General features: G+C 40.3%; 2 protein-coding genes across 2 annotated transcripts; both read right to left on the bottom strand.

Annotated features, from left to right (window-relative positions):
* Nucleotides 1–10,922: 10,922 nt before the first annotated feature.
* On the bottom strand, nucleotides 10,923–13,074 carry LOC121749786 (RING-H2 finger protein ATL79-like). Its single transcript, XM_042144420.1, has one exon. The coding sequence runs from the start codon at nucleotides 11,683–11,685 to the stop codon at nucleotides 11,230–11,232; it is 456 nt and encodes a 151-aa protein (XP_042000354.1). The 5' UTR covers nucleotides 11,686–13,074; the 3' UTR covers nucleotides 10,923–11,229.
* Nucleotides 13,075–16,734: 3,660 nt separating this feature from the next.
* LOC121749785 (remorin 4.1-like) lies at nucleotides 16,735–19,063 on the bottom strand. Its single transcript, XM_042144418.1, has 2 exons — nucleotides 18,264–19,063; nucleotides 16,735–17,295 (listed from the first exon to the last, which is right to left on the bottom strand). The coding sequence occupies exons 1-2, from the start codon at nucleotides 18,876–18,878 to the stop codon at nucleotides 17,104–17,106; spliced, it is 807 nt and encodes a 268-aa protein (XP_042000352.1). The 5' UTR covers nucleotides 18,879–19,063; the 3' UTR covers nucleotides 16,735–17,103.
* Between the last annotated feature and the right edge of the window lie 229 nt (nucleotides 19,064–19,292).

Below are 19,292 nucleotides of genomic sequence, written 5' to 3'. Positions count from 1 at the left end.
GCCTTTGAAATTTTGAAGAAAGCGTTGGTGAGTGCTCATGTACTTATAGCTCCAGATTGGTCACAGCCTTTCGAGATTATGTGCGATGCCAGTGACGTGGCTGTAGGTTCAGCATTGGGGCAGAAGAGGGATAAAGTGTTCAGAGTGATCTACTATGCGAGCCGGACTCTAGATCCGGCTCAGGCAAATTACACCACCACGGAGAAGGAGATGTTGGCTGTGGTATATTCCTTTGACAAGTTTCGCCCGTACCTCATTGGAGCAAAGACAATTGTTTTTACAGATCATGCCGTCATTCGCTATTTGTTTGCTAAGGTGGATGCCAAGCCTCGATTAATTCGTTGGGTTCTTTTGCTACAAGAATTTGACTTGGAGATTCGGGACAAAAAGGGGTGTGAGAATGTGGTAGCCGATCACTTATCTAGATTGGAGCACTGTTTTGAAGGGGAGAACTTGAAGAAGCCTATCAATGAGGAGTTCCCTGATGAGCATCTCTTCTATGCTCAGAGCTCCGTACCATGGTTTGCAGATATTGTGAACTTTCTAGTAGGTGGTTCCAGAGGGCCTCAACAAGCATCAAATGAGGAAGTTCTTTCATGATGTCAAGTTCTATTTTTGGGATGAGCCGTTCCTATTTAGAAGATGTGCGGATATGGTGATTAGGAGATGCACTCCCAATGAGCAATGGGAAGCGGTGATCAGAAACTGTCACTCAAGTCCTAGTGGAGGACATTTTGGAGCTAATCGGACGGCGATGAAAGTACTTCAATGCGGATTTTATTGGCCTAGCATCTATGGAGACTGTCAACAGTTCGTTCTTCATTGTGATAAATGCCAAAGAACGGGGGGTGTCTCCAAGAGGAAGGAAATGCCGATGACAACTATTGTGGAGATAGAGCTTTTTGATGTGTGGGGGATTGACTTCATGGGTCCCTTCCCACCATCCTCTGGCCATCAATACATCCTTTTGGCGATCGATTACGTGTCCCGTTGGGTGGAAGCAATCCCTACTCCGGTCAACTCCTCCAAGGTGGTGATTAACTTTGTCAAGAAGAATATTTTTACGAGGTTTGGGGCGCCGAGAGCCTTACTTAGTGATGGGGGTTCTCATTTCGAGAACAAGTGGTTGGAAGTCGTATTGAGTAAATATGGTGTCAAGCACCGAATCACTTCCCCATATCACCCTCAAGCCAATGGTCAAACTGAATTGGCCAATCGAGAGATCAAAGGCATCTTGGAGAAGACGGTGAATGCGAATAGAAAGGACTTGGCTTTGAAGCTCGATGATGCATTGTGGGCGTATAGAACGGCGTATAAAACGCCAATCGGCATGTCACCCTACCAATTGGTGTTTGGGAAATCCTGTCATCTTCCTGTGGAGCTTGAGCACAAATCATATTGGGCAGTGAAGCAGTTAAATGCCGACTACTACAAGGCGGGAAAGGAAAGACAATCTTATCTGAATTTGCTCGATGAATTCCGGAATGAGGCGTTCGAAAATTCCGCCATCTACAAGGAGCGCCTCAAAACTTATCATGATAAGATGATCGACAAGCGGGAGTTCTTCCCATGAGATTTGGTGTTGTTATTCAATGCTCGGATGAAGCTCTTCCCCGGAAAGCTTAAGTCGAGGTGGTCCGGCCCCTTCAAAGTTAGAACTGTGATGAAGAATGGAGCTTTAGAACTTGAAGCTGATGATGGGAGGGTGTTCACGGCCAATGGTCAGAATGTGAAGACGTTTCATACTATGGAGCAGAAGGAAGAAGTGTTCCAACTCTCCTTGGAGCCCCAGTAATCTGCTGTGGAGATGTCGAGCTAACGACTTTAACCAAAAGTGCTTCGGGGGAGGCAACCCCTAGTAGGTAACTTTATCATTTTTTTGTGTGTTTCTTTTCTTTTGAGTCTCTTTGTTTTCATTTTCTTTGTTTAAGGTCTTATGTGCTTTTTTTGTGTTAAGTAGTCTATCAAAAGTGGAGTTGGTTTTGCTTGGGAGTTGTCATTGTGCAGGTTTAGCTGTGGAAAACTCGAAAAAATGCCCAGAAGTTCTCACCCGGCCGGGTGATTTTCAAGTGTATTATATACACCCGGCCGGGTCATCAAAATAATGAAGGAAGGGTCCAGAGAGTCTCACCCGGCCGGGTGATTTTCAAGTGTATTATATACACCCGGCCGGGTCGCTGCTTTTGTGAAGGAAGGGTCCAGAGAGTCTCACCCGGCCGGGTGATTTTCAAGTACAATATATCCACCCGGCCGGGTACGACTCGGCGAAACCTAGAATAAAACAGGTACCCATCACATGGCCCTAAAACCTCGCATAGTGGGTGTCACACTCCACAAAGGTGAGTCGAAGAAATGGGATGCTTTAGCGGCATTGGATAGCATGCCATCTAGATATCCGAGTCGAAGCGCACTCAACGGCCTCGGTATCAAACATTCTTGGGACATCCTCGTCGAGGCCGACCATCTCACACACTTGTTCGCGAGGAAGTTCGGGTCATACAGGGCCCTGACTGTAGAGTTCTTCACCACACTCAAAGTGGAGTACTCCGGGAAACGGATTGAGTCGATGTCCTTCCGACTCATGAATGAAGCGCACGATCTTACCGTCGATGAAATGAACGAGCTCTTCCAGTTGAGGGAAGAAGGTGAAGAAGGCCTTTTGGAGGACCCTCGGCCTGCGGATTATAGGAGGGACGAGTTCTGGCGATTGATTACCACTGAAGCGGCCTTCAATCCATCGAGGGCCAAAATCAACGCCATCAGAAACCCAGTGTTGAGATACATGGCGAAGGCCCTGGTCTACCTACCCTTTGGCCACACAGAAGCGGGAAGCATTTCATCAGAAATGCTATTCTTACTATGGGGAATGCTCAGCCGAAGGATGATCAACACGGGTCATTACATGATTAAGCACTTGGAGAGACAGTCGAAGAGGTCGACGGGAAAGCTCTGTTGTGGGGGAATCGTGGCAGCTTTGGCATATAAATTTGGGGTCAGTTTTGAAAATCGGATACAGGATCAAGGACCCACCCTACTGGACTGGGATACGCTCAAGAGGGCGGCCATTATAATGGTTGATAGCCGGGGCGTGGGCTATTTCAGGATAGAACCGGGGATGTGCATCAGATTCCCTGACCCTCAGCTCTTCGCAGTCGGAGGATGGAGTTACCAAGAGAACTGGAAATTGAACTCCCCGGCTCATATGGAGAAGATCGAAAGTGACCCTCCTCAAGGAGAAGGTGCCCCAGACGCTAGGCCGGTCTTTATGGAACCGGACTACTTGCCGCAGCCTAATATCCCCGAGGAGCCTCTGCAAATTCAAGATGCGCCGGCGGCCATGAATGAGGAAGGTGAGGAGACCGCCTCGGAGTTCGAAGTGGGTCAAAGCAGTCGGCCCAAGAGGAGTAGACCGCGGGGGAGACCGTCCAGGGACGACTATTTGGCGGAAATTGCTGCAGGAGTACGCTCGCTTCAGGTGAGCCATGATCAACAAGAGGCCCGCTGGAATCAAGCGAATGCGGAGGCGATGGCTTGGAGAGCCCAGTGCGACACCCGGTTGGACAACTTTGGGAACCGGCTTGATCACTATGGGGAACAACTGCAAAACCTGCACACTCGCCTCGACGCTAGTGATGCAGCACAACAGGCTTTCTACCAAGCTTACTACGCGAGATTCCCGCCGCCTTCGGAATAGAGGTACCTCAACCTTCCACTGCTCTTCAAACTTATTCTATTCCCTGTCTTGAATAAGTTTGGGGGGTTCTGACGTGGATCGGTTGCTCCTTCCCCTGCTTGTTTAAAGATTATGTTCTTGAGATTATTGTTTTTCTTTTTCTTTCTCTTCTTTTAGTTAATCTTGGATTTTTGGTGTCATTTGGTGTAAGTCCCGCCTGTGGGACTCGAATTCGAATATGGATGAATGTAAGATAATTTGTGCTAAGAGAAGGGTTGATAGCTGATGATGATAATTGTTTTGTCTTGAAAATTCTGGTTAGAATGGTTAGGGACCTGCGTGATCAATTCATGATTTAATTGTGAGTGAAGTGCTTGTTTGTTTGGTCAATGCTAATCCCGGTGAGATTTGAGCCATATTTTGTTCATGTGTGATACAATTGGGTACATGCTTTTACTTCTAGAACTTGCTTCTCGTCATGTCAAGTCTATATATAGTGGATGTGAACTTAGGAGATGAAGTTAGGCATTCTTTGATTATCCTCATACACTTGTAAATCCCTAGTTAGCTCTCATAGCCAAAATGTATTTGATTGTTGAAAAGTAATATCTTAAATCACTCTCTAAAGTGAAAGCCTTGAGAAAAGGGAAGCACAATCGTTGCTTTTGTAAAGGAAGGGGTTCGAAAAAAAAAATAAAAAAAAAAATAAAAGAAACAAAAATAAAAATAGGAGGTATAAGCTAGACGAAGTCTAGGAAAAGAAAAAATGAAAAATTGTGGTGTTGGAGACAGCAATAAGTGGGTCCTGGAGGCTAGGAGGAAGCATGTTGAAATCGGGCTTATCTGAGTTTTGTTTTGGAAATGGTTAGTGTTGGATTGTGTGCTTCAAGTATATTCTTCAGTCACTATAGCCTAAATGTTCCCTACCGTCCAAAGAGCCTACATTACAACCCGAATAAAGACCTTTCTGATCTTAGGTTCACTTTCACATCCGAACAGAGGAGACGTTTGACGTCGAGCAAGCCTATGGTAAGCATTACATGTTACTTGATTTGAGTGTTTATATCATCTCTTATACACTTGAGTGAGAGGGAAAATGAAAAAAAAAGAAAAAAATCACACTCCCTAAACCTTGTGAGAGCATTGACACCAAGTGATATACGAGACAGTAGCTTCAATTAATGTTTGATTGATTTTTGTATGTTTCCTACCTTCGAGCTTGCTTTGAAAAATTTTCTGAAGCAATACATCAATCCCACCTCTATGCATGAGTATGTTCTTCATAATTTCTTATTCTTATTTGAGGACAAACAAGAGTCTAAGTTTGGGGGAGTTGACAAACTCGTATTTATAGTGTTGTGATTGGTATGTTGATGTGCATAATTATTGAGTTTCAGTGCTCAAAATGGTTATTTCCAGTCAATTACTCTATATTTTGGGGTTCACGTGTTTGTTGAGTGTTTTAGGCAAAAAGTAGGTGAAAATGCAGCAAAAAGGGAACTACCCGGCCGGGTGAATATCATGTGGTTAAATTCCACCCGGCCGGGTGTCAACGTGAAGTCTGCCGAAGGCCAGAAGCTGCCGAGCAAGGGCGACCCGGCCGGGTGAATTTCCAGTTCATTAATTCCACCCGGCCGGGTGACTCATTTAACACGCGAGGAGTCCAGTAGCATCCCACCCGGTCGGGTGAAATTCCTAGGCAATAAATACACCCGGCCGGGTCCGTCAGTTTGACGATTTTTTGATTTCCAGACGCGATTTTTGGAGGAAAAATAAGAGGCAAGAGCTAGGGCTATTCGATTCCATTCTCTACAAGCCGCAAAAACACACACTCTCTCTCTATCAAGAACTCTTGGAAGAAGATTGAAGATTCAAGCTTCGATTCCTCCGCCAATTGTATTCCGTATCATGAATTCTATTGTTTTCTTTAGTTTTTGTTTGTTTTCTACTTTGAACATGAGTAGCTAAACACTTTGTGTAGAATTCTTGGTGAAGATGCATTGATTCATAATTATTAATCCAATTGACTTCGTTTTTATCTTGCTCTTGTAATTATTTGAATTATTCTTGTGCTTTTCCCTAACAATTGCTTGATCACCAATTGAGAGTGTTAGGATTTCTTAGAGTAATCGGGAGATGAAATAATTAATCTTGAAAGAAGAATAATTCACACCTTAATTCAATAGAACTCGGGAGAGTTGAGGTTTTGAGTGGAATCTGTTATCTAATCGATCTATTGGGAGTTAGGTCTAAGAATTAGAAGGGGACTTCAATTGTTACACTTAATCTACAAGTTTCTCACCTCGGGAGGGGGTTTAATCTACATGTGTGATTGATTCAATAATTCTAGAGACTTTAAATGGTAAATCGATTTCAATTGGGTTAGGCTATGAGTTGTGCATCGGATCCTTGAATTCTGCATATTTCTCCACCATCTTACACAGCTTTCTTAATTGCTTTCGTGTTTAAGTGTTCTATTTTATTCTCTGACTTTACATGCTTTTCGTAGTTGTTAGTTTTAAAACCAAAAATTTCTGATTGTCTGGATAGTAGTTGAAATTGGTTCGTGGTACTCAAGTTGACACTTATTTGTCTCTGTGGGATACGATATACTCTTGCTTGCTAAATGCTACAATAACCCCGTACACTTGCGGGTATTAATTGGGTAAAATAAAGTTGAGTCAAATACCGTAATACCAAACTTACCGTACCGGAAAAATACCGAAAATACCGATTTTTCGGTATACCGCAGTTTCCGGTACGGTATGATACCGTACCGCAGTATTTCGGTACGGTAACGGTATCAATTTTTCTATACCGCGGTATACCGAATCCACGGTATACCGGTATACCACGGTATACCGAAACTTCGGTATATACCGAATCCACGGTATACCGGTATACCGATAGATTATTTTATATATATATTAATATTAAATATGTTGTAATATATATATATATATATATATATATTACATTTATGTATATATTATATTAAAAAAATTTAATACATCAATTAATACAATAAAATTAAACATTCAAATGATAATTTATTCAAACAAATTCGAAATTAACCTGAATTATTTTTTTTATCAACTCATCCTATTAAATATGATAAACACAATAGCACATAACACCGAAAGAAGATTGGAAATACGATATCGGGAATATGTTTCAACAGAGCACATTTGAAAGAATTTGTATTAACTCACACCATTTAGTATATGATTCTTTGTGTAATGTCATATTCCAAATATACAAAGTAATTAAAAATTTTGTTTTATTCTTCGTCCCACTTCATAAAATGTCAATTAAAAATATGTGCAGCTGAAAATGAATCAAATCATTTAATTAGTGTTTAATTCATTGTATGTTATCTTATTTTATATACTACTTAGATTGAAGGATGAATAAATAGGATACTGATCAGTCATTCTTAATTCTTAAAGAGAAATAAATGTCCAATTTAAATTACTAACTAGTGTCACGCTCGTGCATCTGGTCATATTAATTTCTTCATATTTATTTCATTTTGCGAAATAAAAGTTGTGAAATGATAAACAAAAGAATATTCGACAACCTCTTACTTTGGATTATACTTTTTCAATCACATTAACCCCAAATAGCCACAAGAGTGCGTTTAAATACTTTTTCAATCACAATAGGTTTTTTTTCGGTATACCGTTACCGTTACCATACCGTTATTAAGGTATACCGTACCGTGTTTCGGTATACCATTTTTTAGCGGTATACCGAAACACGGTACGGTATACCGTAATAACGGTATGGTAACGGTATCAAAAAATATCATACCGAATTTCTGGTATACCGGAATTTCGGTATACCGAAAATTCGGTACGGTATCGGTATTGAATTTTGTCATACCGTACTTTCCGGTACGGTATGCGGTATGACACGGTCGGTACGGTATACCGTACCGACCCACCCCTAGTTCCGGCGGTTCCGGTTCCGGTTCAAAAAACCGCCGGTTCATGGGGCGGTTCATATTTTTTCTTTTTTTTTTGTATTTTCTTATTTATTTATTTATGAAATGAGCATAAATAAAATTCAAAAAATCAGGATGAAAATTGCAATTTTATTGAGATTACAAGTTACAACAATTACAAATCACAAAAAACTTGAAGTATTAAACAAAAAATTTAAATACAACGACACTACTAGTCTACAACGAAGCTAATTACAAATTACAAAAAAGACTTGAAGTTCTGAACATTAAATTTATAAGTATATATACTTTTAGTCGGCGAAGGAGATGTTTCTACATAACTAAATTGAGAACACCTTTAGCAATTCAACCTTAAATGTTGACTTTAGTCTAACAATCAATAATTATAGTAGAATTGTAAAAAGTTTATCGGATTTAGCCTTATAGAGAAATCTACTTAACCGACTAGAGTATATACAAATACAATTATTTAATTATATTTGAATATTTTTAAAGTAGAAACAAATGGATAAAAAAGAAATAAAGGAAAAATGACTTGAGCTCAACTTAAATTTAAAATTTAAGTTGAGGTGCCTACGTATCCATAATGCTCATTTGCATTAGGGAATCAAAGCCCACGTAATTCTCTTACCTTACTTACCTATTTGACTTGCTTGGCCGGCGGTTGACGGTTGGCCTACGATTCATCCCCGGTGAATTCTTCTTGTGATTCCTCCTGACGATCATCCCAATCATTTTCTTGTTCTCTGACGTCAGCTTTGGCCCAATCATCAAGTAACATCATGACTTCCATATTTTTCGCGGAGAGCTTACTTCTTGATTCATTCAATACACGTGATCCAACACTGAAAGCGGACTCGACGGCGACAGTGGAAGCCGGAACCGAAAAAATCTCCTTGGCCATTGACGCAAGTATGAGAAAATCTTTCTCGTGTGTTCCCCACCAATCGAGGACGTCGATTTGGGAGGGAGGAGTAGGACCTTCATCACCAAAGGAAAAGAGTGAATCGAAATATAAATCTAACTCACTTACCATACCTGAGGTCGACCTTCCGCCGGTGCTGTAGCTGTATAGGTCGGCTAATTGGGATTGCGCGTCGGGGTTATCATAATCAGTTTGAAATGCGAAGCCAAAATTATGTTGTTGAGGAGGGGTAGGTCTTCTGACTTGGTGGGTAATGTTATACTTAGTTTCATATTCGGTGTAGAGAGCATCCCAAGTTAAACTCGAAGGTTTGTTGGACAATTGACCAGTCCGGGAGGTTTATTCGAAATGTTTCGGTTAGGTTTACTCCATATTGGTCATTGGTATCCGCTTGCAATGCTTGAAGTGGACCAAGATCGATAGAACTCAAATTGTTATAATAAAAATCTAAAATTCTGGAGGTACCGGTAAATTTCTATTTTGGATCCAAGACCTTTGCAATCAAAAACACCGTTGGAATCTCACTGAAATACTTAAGCCATTTTTCAATCATATAATATAAAACACACATCAATTCAGGAGAAAATGAAGCATTTTTCATCGCAGTTTTAAAACCAAGTGATATATACATGCAATGCTCTAAAACACGAACAGCAGTGCAATAATAAACACCTGATAATTCAACAGTCGCATTTTTGAAATATTTGAACAATTTAAATAAACTCACGCTATGATCCAAACAACTATGCGACAGATATAAATCAGAAACGGGATAGGTTCTAAAAAAAACATAAAGAATCTTTATGCGTCAAAGTAGAATTCAGACAATCATATGTTGAATTCCATCTATGAGACACATCCATGGTAAAAATTCGTATATCTTACCTTCTTTTGATTGCAATACTTCTTCCGAGCTTTGCCAATAGGCGACTTTTGATGGATTAATTTAACTGCAGTTCTAATAGGACTAATATGTTTTTGTCATAATTCAAGCGCATCTTGTACACATAAATTCAAAATATGACATATGCGTCTTTGATGAAAATACTTACCACCAATAACCGGAGCACAAGCCACAATCAAGTCATTAATACTTGCAGTGTTAGCAGTTGCATTATCAAAACCAACAGAAAATATCTTATTGCATAATTGAATTCATTCAAAACTTGAATAATTAAATAATCAATTTCGGGTGCAGTGTGTGGTGTCTTAAATTATCTAAAACCAATCAAACGCTTGTTCAAAGTCCAACTATTGTCCACAAAGTGAACTGTAATGCCCATGTATGAATGTCTATTAAAACAATCAGTTCATACATCTGAGCAAATGTTCACTTTGTGTCCCAAGTTGAGTAAATAAAGTGATAATTCAACTTTTTTTCTCAAAACATTGTCGAATGGTAGATCGTTGAACGGTCATTCGACATACTCTTTTGACAGCTACGTTCAAACCACTTTGCATAGTAACCTCAAATTTTTTGTCATCATAAACATTAAAAGGAAAATGCTTCATTGCAGCCCATCTAGTCATAACGTCAGCAAAATTTTTAGGATCATATTTAAAAAGAGGCGTACCTGACGAACCTGAGCCACCGGGTTGGAAGTTTAGTTGGGTTTGAATAGAGGTAGTGTCACATTCTACCGGATGCTTTGTCACCAAATGACGACGGAGGGTGCCATATCCCCCCACCACTCGCAAATTTGTAGACTTTATCACAAAAGTTACAATATGCATGAAACGCCGATGTCTCTTCTTGAGAGAGCGGATCATTAGGACTTGGAATTACCACCCGGACCTTCTTGTAGTGTTTAACAAAAATATCAGATTTCAATGCTTTTTTAGTGGGTGGAGGGGGAGGTATGTCCTCATTTCCGCCGGTGCTAGACGAAATACGAGAATGAGATCTATCATCATTGTTGTCCGAGTCCGACGATATAGACACGTCGTACTCGTCATCTTGTTGTTGGGACTACCACCGCCCCTCCCCCCACCTTGATGCATTTTAGCGAGTAGCATGGTCATCCTATGATCTTCTTATATCTATAAATATTATATTAGTTGAAGTTTTAATTAGGAACACAAAAAAAATTTAAAAAATTCACTGTTATGAAATTATGAATTGTAAAAATAATTTTATTTTTTAGAACTTACTTGCATGCGTTCAGCCGCCACTCGGGAAACCTCTTCCATAACTTATCGACGACTAGGTCACTTTGATCTTTGGGGACGACTACTTTGATCTTGGACAATTCCTTTGCCCCGATCATCACGTCCCGGTCCACCACGAGAAGAAGACATAATGCAAAATGAAAATAGTATGGAATATGGAGTATTGAATAAATGGTAAATTACGAACACAATAACAAATATAGTAGTAAACAACTTGAGCAATTAGAGAGAATGAGGATAGAGAATAGATAAATTGAGATTGAGAAGGAAATCCTTGTTAACACAAGAATGGAGTGAGTAAAAATGATGGGAGAAGTTGGATATTTATAGGAAATCCTTATTAACACAAGAATGGGGTGAGTAATAATGGTTTTAACCGCCGGTTACGGTTCACGCTTTTTTGAACCTGAACCGGCCCGCTTGAACCGCCGAACAGGTTCCGGTTCCGGTTCCGAACCACCGATTAACAGGCGGCCCGATTCGATTTGTGCATGTCTAGGGAGGAGGAGTGCGAAATGAGCCATCTCTCAATCCAATTGAGGTAGAATCCATGCTTACATTTATCGAGAACTCGATCTTCTCCCCTACCGCGAAATCACCCAAACAGATAATGCACTCCGTCTCCTCCCCGCCCAGCTTCATCCCCTCCGAGTAGCTCAGAACTCGAATCTCTTCCTCCGCGCCGCTGCGCCGTTCTCCGCAATACAGTCGCACGATGTAGCGGATGCCGGCGTTGAACGCCAGCGCGCAGAAGAGGACGGCGATGATCAGCGCCGTGTTCGCCTTGAATTCCTTGGAGCTCGAGTACGGCCACCACGGGCAATTTTTGGCGTCGCATCTCTCCAGATGCGATACAGGCGGCGGCGATGGGGATATGTGTGAGTGTGATTGTGAATCGAATTCCGCAACCGCCATTGCTGCTCTTGCTACTATAGAAGGTATCTTCCTCATTTTCGATTGGACGATTCAATTTCAGTTTTTCTTCTTGTTTGCTGTATTACCTGTTTTTTCTGAGAATTATAGTAATTTATAAACACTTTAGTTTAGCATAAAGCCAATTAAGAGGCTAAACTACAATCGATAGTGAGCAAATCTCATAAATTTTCCCAAAATGTGCTCAAATTTACTGAATTTCCCAGCATATTGAGCAACAACTTATGGATTTGGAGTATTAAAAAGAAGAGGTTTGTGGAAGGTTTGAGTGAAGCAGAAGAGTGTGGTAATAAAACAGGGTGGTGAGATTTGGGGAATGAGATGATGATGATGATGATGATGATCAAATAATAGCAGAAAGAGAGATACTATATAGACAGCTTAAATTATTAGTAACAAGATAGGTGGCTGCTGAAGAGGATATATAAACTTGGTAGTAGCTGAATTTGGTGGGCCATTTCACTTGCAATTAGGCATTGATTATTTTTGCATAGAGAAACCATTTTTGAATTAGGGTGGTAGAGCAGTCAAATTTCTTTACTGCAAAAGATGTTTGATGGCATTGGCCTATCCTATAGTGCTGTTTTTATGCTTCTTGTGTGTTTCTTTAGTGAAACATCACCAGAACCCAATGAAGATTTGGTGGTGATGGAAAATTTGTCATCTTTAAGTGATTGGGGAGTGGGAAGATAGATTGTTGTTTACCTTTACTATTGGATAAGAAGCTAATCAAGATTTAAGATTAACAATAATTCCCTTCGTTTTAATAAGTGACATACTTGGAGATGAATTTTATAAGTGTCTTATGTTAACTTTTGTTGAAGTAGTATAAATTTTGACAGTTAGGAAACTAATTTGAACAAGGAAAGAGTGCCAAACTAATTATGAATGTTATAAGTAGGCATGTAGCAAAATTTTGTAAAATGAGACATGAAAATATAAAATCCTTAGATTTAAGAAATGATTAAGGTCAGGTCATGCACACACTTTGAGAATGTGCTGCTAAAATCACTATAAAAAAGATCGTAAAATTATGTAGTTTTTGTTGCTTCCCTTTCTTAGATTCCTCCTTTTATGGCCTAGAGAAGCTTTATCGCGTTTTGTTTTTTAAAAGTGGTCGACACTATTTCTTTATCCATGATTTATGGGAATTGATACAGATAAATTAGTTTAACATGAAGCATGATCAACATACGAATCCCCGAGTGCAAGAGCAATGCACTATTCTTAGTGCTTATATTAACCTTTTGATTTGGTATACTGGAAGAAAGAAAGATGTTTGTGTTTAGGATTAAGAAGTGTGCTATTTCTTGCTTTACATTTCATGAATTGTTAAAGAGAATCCTAATTACGTCTATAAAATGCCTATACATTTTTGGGATTGTGGCATCTGATGCTAATCGTTTTTGTTGTACTATATGTTTAGAAGTGGTAAACTCATCTCAAAATATGTTGTACTATAATTGAAAACAAGAACATGAAAACTCATCTCAAAATATCAGTTTGTCAGGAGAGAGAGTCAATTTGATCTATGAACCCCATAATACAAGTTGCTCTCACAATCGATGTGGGACATTGAAAGAATAAGGCTTGTGTTAAGGACGTTACCCTTAACAAGCACCGGCGGCGAGTTTCGCTCGGCGGTGGAGATAAATTTCCGGCGGCCAATAGGCTCGGCGGACGATTGCAGAGTTTCTGTGCGCGGGAGTCGCTCCCGTCGGGCAGATAACTCGGCGATTGATAGAATACTCCGGCGTCCAATTAGGATCGGCGGAGGGAATCCAAAATTAGGATTGGAAAACACACGTTATATTTGGGAGAGAAAATATTTCATTAATTGATTGAATGAATAAAAAAGATAACAGTCTATCCTATTTATAATGCTACTGACTTAATGAACAAGAAAACAAAGATATAGAAAAAGATATGCTAAATCCCTATAATATCTAAACTAATAGAGGTTCGTATCAACTCTCCCACGGTTAAAATCCACCTTGTCCTCAAGGTGGGAACCACGAAGCAAAAAGGAGAGTTGAAAGCAGAAGCTTCGGCGAGGCAACTCCTCCTGGATCAAACACACACCGAACAGTTGAACGTCTCCCTTCTTCACTTCCATAAAAAATCAACAAAGGAGACCCAACTTTGGCGGAAAAATTCCTTGCCAAATCGAAAAGCTTGTCCACGCCTCCCAGAATGCCCAAGCATGGCATGTCATTACTCGGAGGGATCAACCTTGCATCTTTGTCGAGCGATGTTGATCGATGATTCATACTTGGAACATCACCGACATTCAAATCCACATTGACACAAGCAATTACGGGCAATTCGGTGTAAGCACCATCTCTTTTCTTGCCCAAACAATTTCCAACAACATTTTGGGATGACACTTGAACAACATTGAGTGAGGCGATTATCTTCTCCACTTCACCAATAGAACCATCCTCCTCTTTATCTTCTAGCAATGTCTCCTCATTTTCATCAATCTTCTCATCAGATACCCCAACGAGCACTTGCGGTGGCTCATTGTCGTTCTTGACAATCCCTTTGTTCTTGAGGAACTCTCTAGGGGACTCGTTGTTTGGAACATCAAGATGAGCGTCGGTAATGCCATTGGGAACATCATCACCGAATACTATCGTGGGAGTATTATCAGTTTTCTCTTCGGCTAAATTCTCATCTTGAATGTTCTCCTCAAACTCATCCCCATCATCCGCATAACAGAGAATGCGTTGTTTACACACATGTCTCATCACCCATTTCTCGGGACAGTGCCAGCAGAGACCCAACCTGGACCGTTCTGACTTCTCCGCCTGGGAGACCCGTATTAGAGGCAGGCGTGGCTGCTCCGGAGTTTGACTGGTCACACGTGCGGTCTGACTGTACAGGTCTCGCATTGGCTTTTCGGTGGAGTAGCGGGGCTGGTGGGAGGCGGGCTGGACTCGCGCTCTCACCTCCTCCCGAGGGCGAGGTTGGTCCCAGCACGTCTCCGAGCGTCGGGGACGGTCAACGGTCGGGTAGCCGTGGTCCTGCTGTTGCGCCGGTGGGTCCCAACAGGTAGGTCGGCGCTTGGGCGGTGATGGCGAGTACATATCTAGCTCGTAGGATGAAGAATGTTGATATGCAGTGGTCCGACGGGTCCATGGTGGGTCCCAGCAAGTGGGCTGTCGGGTGTGGCAAGGGTGAAACGGCTGCACGAGTTGAGGGAAATTGTATTTACGATGGCAATAGCTGGCGTAGTCGTATGACATGTCGACGGACTGAATCGTGGTTGTGGTAGAAATGGTGGTGATTTATTTGGGGATATGGATGAACGCAGACGGAGGATGCTGAGCTCTGGATGAAAGCACCAGTTGTTAAGGACGTTTCCCTTAACAAGCACCGGCGGCGAGTTTCGCTCGGCGGTGGAGATAAATTTCCGGCGGCCAATAGGCTCGGCGGACGATTGCAGAGTTTCTGTGCGCGGGAGTCGCTCCCGTCGGGCAGATAACTCGGCGATTGATAGAATACTCCGGCGTCCAATTAGGATCGGCGGAGGGAATCCAAAATTAGGATTGGAAAACACACGTTATATTTGGGAGAGAAAATATTTCATTAATTGATTGAATGAATAAAAAAGATAACAGTCTATCCTATTTATAATGCTACTGACTTAATGAACAAGAAAACAAAGATATAGAAAAAGATATGCTAAATCCCTATAATATCTAAACTAATAGAGGTTCGTATCAGCTTGTTTATTAATAAGGGTTTACTTGTGGGGTGGGTTTGTATCCCTTCTCCAGACTAAAAGAATAAGGGTAGCAAAGTTCTGGAACATTTTCATTTTTTATATTATTTAACAATTAAATCTCTAAATTCAATGATTAAGTATTGATCTTAGTTATTACAGTATTATTTGAGATCGTAGTTATTCATATAGGTATAGATGGATGAGTGGGGGAAATTGTGTTGTTTCAATCGCGTAGTACTTCAAATCTAAAAAAAGATATTAATAAATTGACGTTTATGTAAATGAGTTTGCATGCCCTCAAGGATAGGGAATTGAAGGACGTACATGATATTAACAGTTTTATTTAAGGCTGAGGCAATTGGTTAGGTGACTGATATAAGTAGATATCGATTTAGTAGTATAGTATGTAAGTAGAGTAGACTAGTTAGGAGGACATATATCAACGGGTTAACACTCACTATGGCCAAATTTTTTGATAAAACAACTCTAAAAAATAAAAATTGAGGAAGCACGATAGTGGACGTGGGAAATGGGAGAAAGCTGTCCGGGCGAATAAGCTAAAGTGTTTATCGGAAGCCCTCCCGGCAATGGTCCTCTGTCATCACTCTCGGCTGCATATAATGTCAGCTCTAGGACACAATTTTAAAAGGGACGGAATCATTAGAAGTGAAAGAAAGGGAAGAATCGGTTTTTTTCACTTTAAGTGTAAATGGTCGATTTTGTCCCATCGTTTAGGCGTTTCTTCAAAGATGTTCCACCGTCCAGGTCATTACTATTCAGTATATTCATCATTTCATTTTTTTGGTATAAAATACCCCACAAATAATTTTCAAAAGTTGAAATATCAACGCGACAGTTGAAAGTACACGTCAATTACTCAAATTACACGTTGATTAGCCAAAATTACATATCGAACACCCAAAATTTTGGCAGCCAAACCTTAGCTGTCTTGGCTCCCCCTTATCTTATTTAGGGTTCAATCTTCGCACATCAATGTCGACCCCAACCTGCCTCTTTTCTTATGATTCCACTCTTGAATCGGACCATTCACCTCTGCCAAATGTCGATACCCTTTGTGGAAGTATTGAGACACCTATTTCTAAAAGTACGAGACACCTCATAGCCTTCTTGAAGAGACGAGCCAAAACATCAACGGAACAGATATAATCCAATCCAAGCAAGACAGCTACAACACAAATGAAGAACAAACGAGACGGCACAACAAATAACAAACGAACAAAAAGGGGAGAGCAAGAACATGAACCACCACCTCACAACCAACCAAAGCCACAAAACACAAGATCATAGCACAACCACGTGAAAGAAGAAGGAAAGAATCACTTACCAAACTACATAACAACACATTAATTATACTATCAAATTATCAATGATGTAAGAACAATGCCAACAAAAAATGCTTAGACAAAATAATTTGTCGACAAAGAAACATGCCAATCAGTCTCTCAGAACCCTAAACCCTAACACAAACACCAACACTCACATTGCTACAATTTTGTACCAATTCTTGCAACTCGGATTAAAACACCCCTATAAGGTTCAATACTGAGGGGGTTTAAAATCCTCTTCAACATCATGTCTATAGTAATAAGTATGACCAACCAAACTTGCTTCTTCTTGTTTTATAATGTACACTGACTGCAAACTATATTTACATATTACATAGCTGGTGGTGGTGCCGTGCCGTTTCAGAAGAAGGAGCGCTTGACAGGCGGCCGACCAACGGCCCTCATCAAGTTTGCTATTTCAAGAATTCTGGCCACTTTGGTGCCTCTCTTGGCCTCAGCAGAAGCTCTTCTTTCCTCTGCTTTTCTGTGTGCTTTTGCAATCTCATTCTGCATTTTCTCTTGGGCTTTTGCTCTTTTCTCCTCCAATTTCCTCTGCAATTTTAGTTATAACTTCAAATCAAGGGAGATGGATTGGACGTATGCTTCTTCGATAATAATACATGATAAATAGATTTTGTTTTTTTGTTCATGTAAAAAAGTAAAAATTTGGACATCTGAATTTTAACTAAACAAGCTTACTAGTACTCACAACTTGATGAAAACTCTACCAAAGCTTGAAAATTAGTAGTAGTAGTAGTAAAATTTCATTACAATTTACCTGTTCACCAATTGCCCAATCTGTATCAAAATTAGAAAGACTATAAATTAAATTAATAGGAGTACTTTGTGTGTTTACAAAAAATAGTTTCATCTTTCCTTTTTTATCTGTCTACCAAAATTAATCTCATACTAAAAATGCAAAGTCATTGTCAGTTCATTACTCACTTTTTATCTCTCTATTATACTTTATTCAGATTTCTCTTTTTATCTTCTACTTTAACCCTTTTATCTATTCATCATACATTTTACTAATTTTGTATTAAAAGTTATGATTTTAACTAATTAGACTATTAGAGAGAGAGAGAGTATTTCAACATGCTTTTGAGTGAAATATGATCATTTTTAATTACTGCTCCATCTTTTACTCAAGAAAAAAAGCAATTATAGACAGTCCATTTTGACCGAGAGTTCTGGTGAAAGAAGGGATAAGAAAGTTAACTACTTTTATAACCTCTTACTAAAACAAGAAAATAAATGTGACTTCTTAATTTCACCTAACTAGTAAAAGAAACAGCCATCATTAATTAGTAGAAAACAATAAACAATCACAGATGTCTCTAACTAATACTGTAGTCAATCTAATCAAGATGATCCCAAAAACCTTGATTTTCCCCATGTCTGAATTTATTAATTTTCGACTTTTCAAAGAACCCAACAATAGATATTTCAAGCACTAACCCAAAAAAAGATGTTAGAAAAACAATTTTTTTAAAGCAAATTTTCACTGAAAAAGAAAATACCTCAACTTTCTTCATCCAAGAAGTGGCCTTCTGCACTTGCTCCCCTTCCCATCCATTGATTATGGCTTCCTCACGCTTAAACCGGTTATTAAACTTCGCAACTTTGGCATTTTGCCAAGCATAAATCTTCGACTCCGCCTCCTCTTTCTTCACCCGATGCACCGACATCTCTCCTCCCGCGCTGGCAGCGACAGGCGCATGTCTGTCGCCGCCAGACTCGCCCCTTGGCGATTGCACAAGATCCAGCGTCCCAGTGTCCGGCACAATCGCCAAGGGGTTTGTCTCCACTTGGAAATTCCCCTCCTCCCTAATCCTGCCCAATGGGCCCGACTCGTGTTGGTTGGGCCCATTGATGGTGGCCCCAGCTACGACGAGGGCGTTGAACTCCCTGCTCATGCTAGTGAAGTTCTCGCCCCCGCCCTCAGTAGCGTTTGACGCTACTGAGAGGGAGGATGACCTATGACTACCCGTCTCCCACGCCTCGCGGAGGCGTGGGGCGCGGGGCGGCGTCAGGGCATGGATGTCCCTGACGGCCGGGGAGCCTCCGCCGTCTTCGTCTCCGTCTCCATCCTGGAAGGTGTTTGCTAGGGACAAAACTCTTTGATCGCTCGACATATCTAGTAGTCTTTTTTGTGTGTCACTTTTTTGATGATGGATTCACTAATCATCTTTAATCAAAGAAAAAAGTGGAGGATATGAGCCACACATGCATGCAAATTGATGCTACGTTTTTGGAATTGATTGCTCTCTTTCCTTCAACACTTGAATTTGGATATTATGGAAGAGTTCATTCTTCTTAATGCCAACAACTTTTTTATTTTGATTATTGTTTCTTTATTGGTCCATGCACTTTGTCTTTATTCGTTAATTGCCCAAATTCCTAGATTTTTCTGAATATTTTAAATAGTTCGTTGGCTAAAAGTTTTACTTAATCTCATGATATTTAAACAGTTTAACTAAGAAATTTTTCGTCGATCGAAGATGTACATAGCGGTAGATTTTTAATAAACACAAAAAATAAAAAGTTTT

This window comes from Salvia splendens, chromosome 9 (genome assembly GCF_004379255.2).
Source record: "Salvia splendens isolate huo1 chromosome 9, SspV2, whole genome shotgun sequence".
In the NCBI taxonomy this organism is placed as follows: domain Eukaryota; kingdom Viridiplantae; phylum Streptophyta; class Magnoliopsida; order Lamiales; family Lamiaceae; genus Salvia; species Salvia splendens.
This window is presented reverse-complemented; position numbering and strand designations above follow the sequence as displayed.